The sequence below is a fragment of the Triturus cristatus genome, chromosome 6, assembly GCF_964204655.1.
Source record: "Triturus cristatus chromosome 6, aTriCri1.1, whole genome shotgun sequence".
Classification (NCBI taxonomy): Eukaryota; Metazoa; Chordata; class Amphibia; order Caudata; family Salamandridae; genus Triturus; species Triturus cristatus.
In genome coordinates this window covers 19,999,428-20,012,038 of record NC_140589.1, presented here as the reverse complement: position 1 = coordinate 20,012,038, position 12,611 = coordinate 19,999,428, and the positions used below count along the sequence as shown (strand labels likewise).

Genomic DNA, 12,611 nt, shown 5'->3' with positions numbered 1-12,611 from the left:
TATTTGCAAGTTTAATATGGTTTTTAAAGCACTGGCTGCCTCCTTCCAGACTTTGATTTATCCTTAATGTTGCAAAAGAGGATTCATTTGAGTAGAATCAACTCTTATTATTAAAGAGAATCCCCAACCATGGTATTACATTTCAAATTCTGAGTTTGTATTTCTCCAGGCCAATCGCTATTAAATTATGCTGCCTACTAGTATAGTTGTAATGTGACTCCTACACCTTGTAGTCCTCTGTCTTGTGTAGCATTTCCTATACAGTGATTTACAAACTTATGAATGATTGTCTCTGTGTAATATGTGTGATGTAAAGTGCTCTGACACCCTACACTGGTATTAGTGGTGCTGCAAATGTTCTGATACTTATTTTGTCATATTTACGCATGCTAACATTCTCTGCAAAGACGTTTTCATATTAGTACCAGTGGAGCATACAACTGCAGCAGTGAGAACGGTGACCAGTCAACCTTTGCAAAGGGCCCTCCACTTCACAGCAGCAGCACAGTCACATTTTTGTGTGACTTTTGTTCCATTTTAGCTATAAAAAATGTATTAGTTAAAATCGTCAATTATGCAGCAGGTGATGCATTATGTGGCAAATATGGCAGAGCCATAATTATGTGGAAAACCTTTGCAAACTAGGATGTTTTGCCATTCATGTATGAATTGCTCTTGTGGAAAGTGCTGATGACAAACTCCATGGCTGGGAGACAAATTGCTTGCGATTGCACTTTTAAGTATATTTGGGGCATTCTGTGATTGGAAACGTATCCCACTTTGTAAATGTATTTTAATGTCAATAACTCATATTAAACCTTAAATAAACATGTTTATCCATTGGTTAAATTAAATAACGAAATAAGCTGTAACCGGTTAGTGAAATGGGAAACCAATACTAAAAATTGGGATATTTTGCCCTTTCTGCCACACCTGACTCCGCCCACTGACCCAATCCAAAGGTTATTCCCGGCCTCTGATTCTGCACCCACGGTTCCCCCTACTTTCCCCCCCCCCCCCCACTTCACCACTGAGTCAAACATACTCCTCCCACCCTCAGCTGGCCGCTATACAGGACATAGGGCCAGGTCTGCGTACAATGGAGTGTCTGAAAGTGGTCACAATTTGAGCATCAACTTTTAGTAAATCCAAGTTTTTTGCTAATCAAGCTATGTACTAATGGGTCCGGTCACAAAATACAGAATTGCAATGTGTCGCAATTCAACTTACCACGTGATTATTAATGAAGTAAGTTCGCCAATTGTGAAATGCTACAATATGCTGCCATCACAGGAATGATGGCCTTCTGAGGTAAGCAGAGAACCAAACATGTCTGTGATTACTTGGGAAACAAGCATTGCAAATCCAATAGGTCTCGCATTTGTTGGGCTTTGACATTATAAATGCCAATGGGTTTTACCTAGCCATGTTGCAGTGTGCAGTACCATATGTAGGAAGGTGGAATCTGACTAATGGTTGCCCCCAACTTTTTGCCTGATAGTTGAGTGGTTTTTGACTAGTCTGGCTGGGATCCTGCTATCCAGGACCCCAGTTTATCTGCTTTCTCCTTAAAACTGATGTGAGTACTATAGGTACAAACCAATTGGATACTGAGGATGCCCTGACAGTCCCTTGTATATGGTACCCAGGGCATGGGTCCCTCAGTAGGCCTACCAGGGCTGCAGCACTTATTGTGCCACCCTGGGGCAGCCATACAAACTGACACCACTACTGTAGTCTGGGTAAGGTGGTGCTAGCACCCCTTACAGGGATATAGGAACCCTATATCCCACCCCATTACAACACATATACTCTCATAGGTCACCCCTATAGCAGGCCTTGCTAATCCTACAAGGCAGGGTGCTGAGGTATGTGTGAGGGGGGACCCCTACCTGAGTAGGGCCTCTCTGCAACCTTTGTAAAATCATTGTTGGGTTGTTTGTAGTGTAGCCATACCATATACTCTTAACCGCATTATAAGTCTATCGCGATAGCGTGATAACTTGGGAATGGCTACACAGAACCATATCGTGTTTGGTGTCAAACATGTAGGAATCCTACCCCCAGTCCAGCCATGGGCATGAGGGCACGATTCCCCCCTGCTAGAGGGGCGATATGGGAAAAGCGGCAGAATTTAGACACCACTTTAAAAGTGCACACGTAGTACAAAATGGCTACTACCCGCCACCCACACAACTCTGGCTAGCTGTTGCTGGTGAAAATCCCAGCCTCGCCAGCTGGACAATAGGGCTCCCCAGACTGGATATGTGGATTGGAACTGGGTGGGTGCACCATATGTTGGCTTTCAGAGTTGCACGTAGGCAGCTACAGCGCCTACATTCTGCATACACCGCCTGGAACCGGTTCAGGGGCATCCTGCCCATCGCCCAGGCGGGAAACACACAAAGGGGAGAGGGTGTAGCCACCCTTTCCCGCCTCACCTCTCATTGGTGGACACTACTCTGGACACTCCCCTAATCTTGGGGATAAAGGTGCATAGCGTGGCCCCAGAGCCTCCGATTAATCTTGGACTTCACAGACTTGACCTTCGACGAGCTGCTGCCCAGCTGACTGAGGAAATCTCCCTTGGGGTAAAGGAGTTACCCCCTGCTTGGCAGGCACCTGAAACACTGCAAGTGACCCGGTTGGAACTTCGCTGCTCCTACGGACTTCGTCGACTTCCAGCAACCTCGAGGTGGGTTTCCTGAGCATCCCAGAGGCCAGTGAGCGTGCACAGCAAGTCTGAGCACCGTGGACCGCGTGGGTGCCGAGATTCCCAGGACACCGGCCACCTCTTGCATAGCACACGACCCTGACCAGTGGGGAAGTTGTGCTTCGGCCCATTTTTGAGCCAACCACCAAGCAGCAATTGTGCAAAAGATCAGCGCCCTAGCCCCCTCCGGTGGCCCGTGGGCTCCCTTTTACGCACTCCATTTTGCTACCTTCTGCGGTCCCTGGTCTCTCGACTTGTGGGCCTGAGCGGAGGACAATCTTGACATTTAAGAGTTCCCCTGGTTGGTCCAGGCCTGCTCTACCGTCTCTCCAAAGGAGACCTCTCTCAGACCTCGTGGGTCTGCACCAGTAGCTGATTTGTTCATCTTGCGTGGGTTGCGGTTGCCAAGGCTTAGTGGATCGAATCCGGACACTAACACCGCAGCGACCCTCATCCGACGTGGGACAGTCGCTCTCCAGAAGCTGGCCTGCCTTGAAGCCTCCCGGAGCCCGTGGCTGCAGATCCAAGCTACACCCCTTTCCACTTGAAGCACCCGACATTGAAGGGCTCTTTCCTTTGAGCTCCCTGGTCACTGTGCCGTGACCCAGACTCTGTCCCCTCTGCTTTCAGGTTCTTCTCTACAAGATCTACAACTTCCATCTTCACGGCATCATCGACGCTTTTGGCTAGCAGCACTTTTCAACATTTTCCCATTGAAAATCAGCACACGACCCGACATCGAAAATGACCTATGCACCCGGCTTCCCTGGGGCAGGTAACAGTGGTACCTCGGTACTCTCGTGGTAGTGGGCTCCTCAAAAGCTTAACTCAAAGTTTTTAACTTTGAACTCCTGCTACAAGTGTCTTTAATCTGTTTAAATAAACCGCGACTTTCTCCATAGGCTGTAATAGAGATCTCGATAGCAGCTATTTCCAGTGCACGCGCCTCCCGTGGGTCCCCTTCCTCATAACCTGGGGTGGATTCTTAAGGGGCCAGCGATCCTAAATGCCCTAGGCATTGTCTGTAGAATTGTCGTGGTTCTTACACCACTTTTTTAATATATGGTTTGGTCCCCCCCTGGGGCCCCATGATTCCAGTGCTATTTATTATATCTATCAATGCTTGTTTGAATTGAACTTTGCCTCAGCCTCATAAAGAGACTTGTGGGATTCTGTGTAGAATAAATACATATATAGAATAAATACATATATTTTATATATATACCTGTGTGGACTACTCTTTCATATGGTTTAAGAGGTTATCTATGGTAAAACAATAAGCTTAACCCTCCTTCAAGACTTAGCCTGAAGGCTGCTCTCCACAGCTACCACTTGGATAGCTTTCTTTAAAGGTTGTCTTAAACCTATCGTCAATAAGAGTCGAATTGGACTGGTGCAAGGTGTCCCCTATAGCTAGGAGACCGCATATGCCAGGCCAACTTCTCACACCATATGTGGCCAAAAAAGTTCCCATGTGACCTGTTTCGGCCACATGTGGTACTACACCCTGCAACATGTCTAGGTAAAGAAGTGTTGTTGTTTTTAATGCCAATAACTCCTACGAATGCGAGACCTATTGCATTTGGAATGGGTTTTTTTTGTGTTGACGAGGAGCTACATTTTAAGCTTCTTGCTGGGCAGTGAGTGCATGTCGTCGGGTGGTTCACTGGGCTGGGGGACTCTAGGATGGGCCCATACGTGGTGGTTGGCGTTCATGCAGTCTTCAAGAAGGTTGTAATTATGATCGTCACCTATCGGACAAAAACACTGGTGATTTGTTTGTTTAGCTGTTGTGGAAGGCGCAAAAATGGGTTGGGGAATAGGAATTCACGTTAAATCTGCAGAATGTCTATTTTTCAAAAGTGTGGGTGTTTGGCAAACTGAAATGTTACCGTTTGCTACAATATTTAAGCAAGTAAAGGTGCAACTACTATTTAACGATAAATGGAGGGCGCCAAAATGACAAAAGTAAAAGGGAATCCCAGAAAAGAGACCATATTTCCAGTCCGGTCTATTTAATAATGACGAATATTCAATGATTAATACTTTCAACAGTTCAGTATCTGCTAATGGTTTGTCAAAGCCTGTAGTTTAGGTCTCAAAAGTGGCAAAAATGTACAGTGCGCGTTTTTCATTCTGCTTTACAATGAACTCTATAAATGTTAGAAGGCTGGTTATTCGTTTTCTATATGGAATGTAGATGGAGAAATGATACTACGTCGTTTAAATGTGGAGCCGAAGGAAAACCCGAGGGCTTTTCGGTTGAATGAACAACCGAGCAAAGACTATTGGGATTATGAGTGAGGAGAATATATGCAGTGGCATTACCCAGCCACTGCAGGCGGCATTGGAGCTGATGCAAGACACTGGTTACCCAAACCTCTCTAGAAACCTGCATAGGAAGGATGTTTTTTTCCCATGGTAATCTTGCATGTGCTTGAAAGACCTTACTAGCTGTAGGACAATGTAACACTTTGTACGCACTTGTGGCCAGGCTTCCACACACATTTGTGGTAACTACTGCACTCGTGTTTCACCTGTGTCCAAGAACCACACCGAGTTTGCAGCTTGAAAAGAAGGAAAGCCGGCATTTGGCGTCCATTCTGACGTATGGAAAACAGAATGATGCAGTGTGACCACACCCATAGGCACCCAGCACGAAACGTGTCATGGCCATAACTATGGAAGGTTCACTTTTAAAGTGTCAGTATATGTCGGCTAACTGCATATAACGTACAAGCAAACGTCACAGAATGCATATATATATACTCAAATGTTTAAAATAAATGATTTATCTTTCTTAAAGACTCACTTTAGCATTGTGTCTAAAGTTTACTTCAGTAAAAACCGGACTTTTTGACAATTCAGTGGCCCTAAAAAAAAAAAGTAGCACTTAAAGAACGAGGGTGATCTGCCGATTCAAGTAAACCGAGACTACACGTCCTGGAAGCAAATGTAAAACCACTATCCCTTCTCGAAACTTTGTAACTCCGTGTCCCGAACAGTATACTTCGCCTAGGAGCGCAGTGACCACCATCACACCACACATGCTAGATATGTGCAAGCACGAGAAACTGCCAGGAGACAAATGAGCACTGCACGACGCGTGGCTCCTCCATGCTGCTAAATTTCCAACTCCCTCCTTTGCAACCCTCTCGCCAGAGCATGAGCAGGCAGTCCAACATTAGACGTGTAGGTGGCAAAGCAAGGATAGAACACGCCAATGTTGAAGGGACTGGGGCTGTAGACCGTCATCGCGGCCTCGCCCTACTTTGCCCTTCTGGTCTTGATCGGCGGTGTTTTTCTCGGGGGGAGCCTGCCTCCGACTGTGTTGCTGTCCAGTGCTCTCCCTCCGCTGCTGAGCTCTGGCAGATGTTACCACCCACTTAAACCAGAACCTTTCTGCAAGCAGCCTGTGTTCCTAGTTCTTTTTGACATGTTCTCTAGCCACAAACTCCACTGGAGGGAGTGGTTTGTTTTAGTCGTGACTGGAACCACAGAGACTTCTGTGATCAATATTTCTGAAGATATCCGAGAATCGGCTGGAGTTGTAGTCTTGCCCAGTGGACTGTAAACACGCACAAAGGCGTGTGCCCCAGAACTAAGGCCTGATGACAAGATACCAGTTTGGAAAGGAGACTGCAGAAACAAGCTGCCATCTCTGAAAGAAGACCAGCATTTGCAATGCAATAGGTCTCGCATTACTGAAAGTTTGAGTTATTGGCATTGCATTATTATTTGCAACGCCGATAGCTCAAACTTACAGTAATGCGAGCCCTAGTGCATTGCAAATGTTTGTTGCATGTTTCCCGTGAATGCAGAAGCAATAAACCGGGGACCTGTCTGATTTTTTTCACTAAGCAGAAGTTTAATTTCACGACTACACCTCACGGGGTACCCGCTGAAGCATGTCTGTACATTCAGCCACATCCGCACTCTTCCACCACAGGTCATTAGGCGGAAAGCGCTACAGACTAGCACAGTGGTGTGTTAATGTGGAGCGTGGTTTTGCGCTCTCTGACACACACACACTGTCTTGCTCTTTATCCCTCCAGACATTACTGCCTCTTTCGTTGTTTTCTATCACAGACATGATTGTAACACGTTGACAATGCGACGCACACGCTTAGCATGACGAACCACAACACTGTCCAAGGAGTCCCTCGAACCGGTCACGGTGCAGCCACAAAGGTGGGGGGGGAATGCGGGGGGGGGTCTGAAGAATGAACAATTAAAGCAATCCAGAAAACTACACTCACTTAAAACACATCGGCTTCAGAATAAGTGTGAGCACCGGGTTTTCATTGACTGAGCCTGACGTAAGCTGATGTATTTTAGAGGCAGAAATACATCAACAAGAAAGACAACGAGGTTAGGGGTCACCGGCAGCTTGTTAACAGCGTAGAGGTCTTCTGTAGCCTTACCTGCAGATACAGCCTCGCTGGTTTCTTCTGCATTTAATGTATTTCTTTTTTTAAGACATTTGTCTTATTTCCTCTTTGGCAGATGTATAACACACGCGCGCGCTGTGTAACGCCAGCCTCCGTGCACAACTCCTGTCCGCGCGTGCCATCCCCTGTCTCCCTTCGGCACAGAAAGCGGCAACAATAGTCTCGCCAAGCGAAGCAGCTGTGCTGCATTCGCTAGGCGAGACCTAAAAAACGTGCCTATGTCTGTCCTGAATTCTGTTCTGACAAATGCAGTCTGTTTTGATGGAATCAACTGGCATTTTGGTATGTTGACACATTCCGTCATCCATTGGTATCAATGGGATCCTCATTTGAAGAGTCGCCATTTTGAAAGGAATGTCCTGGATGATTTCTTTCAGATCCTGTTGATTTATGAAAATCTGAAAGCTTCCTTTCATCTTCAGTCTAGGAACACAATGGCATTCACCTTCTCTGATCCGAACAGGAATTGTGCTGCTTTGGCGACCAGGGTGGCACTCCTTCCAAAGCCTTCCATTCTGCTGAATGTTTCTGGTAAGGTGTAAGAATGGTCCCAGACTGTAGTGGAGGAAGAATCAAGCTCTGCCTTGTATCCTCTTCTGTGGTAGAACCCAACAGTCTGACGTGGGTTCCTCCCATTGAAGAAGAAAATGGCGGATTCATCATCCCACCTGCAACTCTTGGCCAATGTCTGGTTGATGACCAGAACAATCCGGAGCAAGGATCCTTATTTCCATCATGAAGCTTTTCTCTTTTGAAATTTCCCTTCAAAAGGCTTGTTGGTAACTCTTGAAGGAGTATATAGGTTTGCTGAGCCATTTCCAGATGCAAAACATCAGCTGAACATCCGAATCTGATCTGCTTTAACATTCTGATTGTCACTTTTGAATTGCTTGTAAACTTGGTGACTGTCTCTTTAACGTAGTTCCTTTCTTCATCTCATGCTTCAACCTGAACTGTACGGTTTGTGTGTGCTTGGAGGTAAATACATTATGTATATTTCCTTGGTCCGGATAGTGCATGCCTGGCTTTCTAACAGGTATCCGACGTATTAATTGGACATTTTAAAGGTGTGTCCTACATAGGTAAACGGGAGGTTCTAGGGCAATTTGAGGGGGTTGGTTGGTGCTCTTTCCAGGAACTGCTATGAGTAGTTCGATTTTCTAAGTTGCTGTGTTTCTGAGCGGGTGTTTTTTTTCTCCTTTGCAGTTGAGAATGGCCATGTCTGGGCTGAGCCGTGCCTTAAGGTGCCTGAGCTTAACTCCTGCACTCTCCTCCTGCTCAGCGCTGGGATCTGCTCCTCTGATCTTCTCACAGGTAAGAGACCCTTACCCTCTCCTCTCCTTGTCTTCACACCCTAGGAAACTTAGTGTAGCCCAGCCCAGCTTCAAGTAAAAGCTTCTCAGCTGACATGAGGGCTGCAGATATAAAATATGATGGGAATTTAATCTAGTCCAAAATGTAGCCCTGTGCAGGCGCTAGGTGCTGGCCATTCTAACTGTGGCCAAATGCAGCACAAGGTCTGATTGGACAATGTTTGAAACGGATGCGTTTTTAAATTGTTTCTTTAAATCTTTCTGAAGGATGTTCTCACCGTTTGCAATTGGGAAGGAAGCCTGTTCTTGCCTTCCTTCTAAAGCTGAGAACCAACGTCCCCTCTGGAGGAGAGGCTGTGAGGAAGCTGTACCAATGAAACTCCTGAACCAGTGAGGTTGTCTATATAGGGCTAGTACACCCATCATGTAAGTTGGGGCCAGCCTGCAGGCGTTGAAGGTCCTTACAGCAGAGTGTGGAGAAGGGCCTTATCTTACAGGCATCCAGTGTAGGGAGTATCTTGCTGGTGATCTTCAACCGAAGATGTGTCTGCAGGGTTTTGTACCAGTTGACATCTCCTGACTGTTTTGGTTGGTAAGCCTGTGCATAATGTTTTGCTGCTTCTATTAGTCCTCTGTTTGCTCTTTAGGAACTTACGATCTGGCCTTCTTTCGCCACCAGTTTTTGTTTTTATTTTGCTGCGATTCTAGTTTGTATTAAGAGAAATATTTGAGTTAATTAAAACCCCAAACATTTGACTTGGGGGGGAGGTCAGTACTGAGTGTTTTCCCCATTAGGTCTTGAGGATGATATTTGAAAACCGTGGTCGTACACTTTGTCCACAAAAGGTGATCTGAGTCTTGGGACTCTTAACTTGCTACAGCTGGATGCTGTCTAGTGCTTGAGGGCGATCTGACCTTCTGCAGTTCCTTCAAGACTGCAAGGTATGATGTTACTACGATGTGTGCCTGCGTGGTGTTGGCTAATGGCTGTATTCCAACATTGATTTTTAATAAATATCTCAAACAGCTTGGCCAGGTGGACATTACTTAGAGAATCAGCGGGGAACCTGGATGGACTCCATGCCGGACCTACGTTGGTGTTGGTCTGAAGGGGCCCAGTTGTTTCTTGTTAGAAAAGACTGAGATAAACAACGCTAAAATGTTCACCGATGCGCTAGACACCATGGTCATTATATCACGAAGAAACAAGTGATCCACTGTTTGACCAGAGCCAGGCGATCCAAAGGCCCAGAAACACATGTTGTCCATTATCAACTCAAAGACGTCTCTCCAGAGACCCAGCAGGGCTGTGTCTGTTCCATACCTTGGTCGGCAGCTGCATTGTTGGCTGGCTGGAGTGGTGACAGGAAAGGATTGGGCTGCCACTAACTTCTCCATAACTTTACTTATTCCATTTAGCTCAATGGATCTGTATTTCATTCTGTCTGTTATCTATTGAGGGCTTTTTCAACGAGGGAGACTCCACTCCACTTTTAACGTCCATAGGATCTGCCTCTTAAAGAGAACCTATTTCAAAAGTTGCAGTCAGTTAAACAGTGTTTATCGATATGCGGCCTGTCCCAGAGATTCATCAAGGTTGTTTGTGACATTGCTTTCATTGCTGATTGAAATGCTGAGCAGAGTAAGTCAGGTCGCCTTCAGAAGCCAGTGGCCATAGGTTAGCGACTCACTATTCAGCTTGTTAACTATAGTCTAGAATGGGACATGCAGCACCCGTAGAAACCTAGTTTCAAGGGCTCTTTCTTTTTTCTGTCAGTGATGCATCTAACATAAAAACATGCTTGTTCCCTCTACCCACTGATCACAGATGGCTGAAACAAGATCTCTCTGGTTGACTCCCATGGGGTCCTCTGTTGGTTATCGGCTTGTGTGCGAAGCAGAGTTTCTGTCCTCCTCCTCCTCCTGCTGCTTTTAGGTGTTAATCCACAACCAGTGGCTGGTAACCCCCTTCAACGTGTATGTGATCGAGGAGCACAGTGCACTTTTTGAGATGAGCAAACACTAATGCAGAGAAACAAATGGAGAAAACTCTTGATTGACTATTGGACTGTCTGGGTGACCTCTTGATCATAGTTTGATGCCAATCTCTGTGCTTCTTTTAACCCCCACTGCAAGCTGTTCATCCCTCGGCCTATGGTTGATGTATATTCCATGTTTAAGATTTGAAGGAAGGGAGAAGTCTTGCTCACCTTGAGCACTTTTGTTGCCTATGAGTTCCCCCCTATATTGTTAAAAGTAGGAGTCACTTGGATCGCTGTATGCACATGCTCCTCTGAGTTGCTGTCTGCTGAACCCAGGCTCTATCGCACTGTTTCTCTGACTTGTTCCTACACCAGCAAAGTCATGTTTGCTTTGTCATTGTGTTTTGATCTGTTACTATTGCTTTCTCTCTAGGCAAACGGAAATGCAGCTCTATGCCCACATGCCAGCGCCACGCCACTCGGAATACAGGTGGGCATCCATGGTATCAACCCATGGAGAAGTTTCCACACATCACCATCTCATGAAAAAAATATTGTCTGGAAAATAGAGAGGAAATACACTATCCGACCCATCGGGATGAAGAAAACTGGTGGAAGAGACCACACAGGTGAGCCTGAGCACAGGAGAGTGTCTTTTGACTTTGGTCTCCAGTGCTGCTGAGAGTGCACAGCGACTGCCTGTAATAACTTGTGATCTAGCACAGTGATGCATTCCATGCTGCTGCCAATGCAGAGACCATCTGTACAAACAGGTGATCTGTTGTAGGAAAGTACCCCTTTTGCATGGCTCCATCCCCCCCACCCCCCCTTTTGCCTGACACATGATGCACTTTGGCAGGGACCCAGGGCACACCAAGTCAATCGTGTTCCCAGGGCCTGTGTTCTTTCCCAAAGCTGTACCTTTGTATCCACAATTGACACATATCTGGCCACAGGTAGAGCCCCTTCTTAAAGGTACCAAGGGCACTGTGACCAAGGAAGGCCTCTGAGGGCTGCATCCCTATTGTGCCACCTTTAGGGGCCCTGCACCCTAATACCCACAATGCCATTGCAGGCCGTGTTATTGATACAGAGAAAAGTTAAGCCTCGACATGGCACACATCCCTGTGTGCCATTCCTACAACCCACTGCTTGGGGTCTAGGTAAGCCACCCCTCTAGCAGGGTGCACTAGCCCCCAGTTGAGGGTACATTTGCATGAGCACTGCACACCTACAGTGTCTGTCCATTCTTAGACATTGTAAATGCAGTAAGGCCATAAACGCCACAGCTCCATAACGGCTTTATTGAAATCTTGGAAGTTTGGTTGCACACGTCTCAGCACATTGAACCCACACTGATGCCACTGTGGGATTTAAAGTAAAATGCACACAAAGGGCAGCTTAGAGATGCCCCCTGAAAAACAACCTGCCCTGGTGTGGTTCCTGAATGGCCGACAGGTTTCTGGACCCCTGGGTAGAGGGCCTCCGCTCTTTGTGTCTAGAAACAAAGCCCATCCTGGGCAGAGGTGTCATGCCTCCTCCCCCCAGGATGGGATGGGTCCACAAAGGGGAAGCTTCAAAGATGAAGCTCTCCCTGCCTTTTCCAGCCCCCAGCAACTGGCTCCCACCGGTTCTGACCCCCACTTTGGGCAGTCGAATCGGTAGGAAAAGCAAGTTGGAAGGAGAGGTGTGCCCACTTTTACCAACCCCACCCCTCTGGTGGGGGAGGCGAGGTGAAGCACACATCCCAGTCCCCTCCATCTTGAAGCTGAGGGTACCCAGCCAATTAGAGGCTCACACTCCCCTCCTACCGGAGGGTAGCATAATAGGGTGGGTACCTACCCCACGGAAGGGACCTATTGGTACCAACCTGCACACCCCTGTAAACGCCCCAAAATTTAGTATTTCGGGGTGACCTTGAACATTGCCTCCTTAGATTCAAGGAAGAAAGAAGGACCGAAGAACCGTGATGACCCAGGAAGAAGAGAACACCAACTGCTTTGACCCCAGCCCTACCGGCCTGTCCTGTCTGGTCCAACAGCCCCCGAGAACCCGGAAGGATCTGCCCTGCACTCATCTGAAAGACTGTCTCCCAAGAGCACCGGTTTTGCTCAACAAAGACTCCAACTCAGAGCCTGAATCCATGCGCTCC

The 12,611-nt window shown here is 46.9% G+C and overlaps 1 protein-coding gene across 2 annotated transcripts in view; it reads left to right on the top strand.

The window, feature by feature from the left end:
• The window catches only part of MRPL2 (mitochondrial ribosomal protein L2), a 112,599-nt gene that overhangs the window by 31,990 nt on the left and 67,998 nt on the right, over positions 1 to 12,611 (top strand). For both annotated transcript variants that reach the window (XM_085610144.1, XM_085610145.1), the window contains exons 2-3: positions 8,371 to 8,478; positions 10,893 to 11,088. In XM_085610144.1, the coding sequence (XP_085466270.1) occupies positions 8,377 to 8,478; positions 10,893 to 11,088 (298 nt within the window). In that variant the 5' untranslated portion in view covers positions 8,371 to 8,376. The remainder of the gene's footprint in view (positions 1 to 8,370; positions 8,479 to 10,892; positions 11,089 to 12,611) is intronic.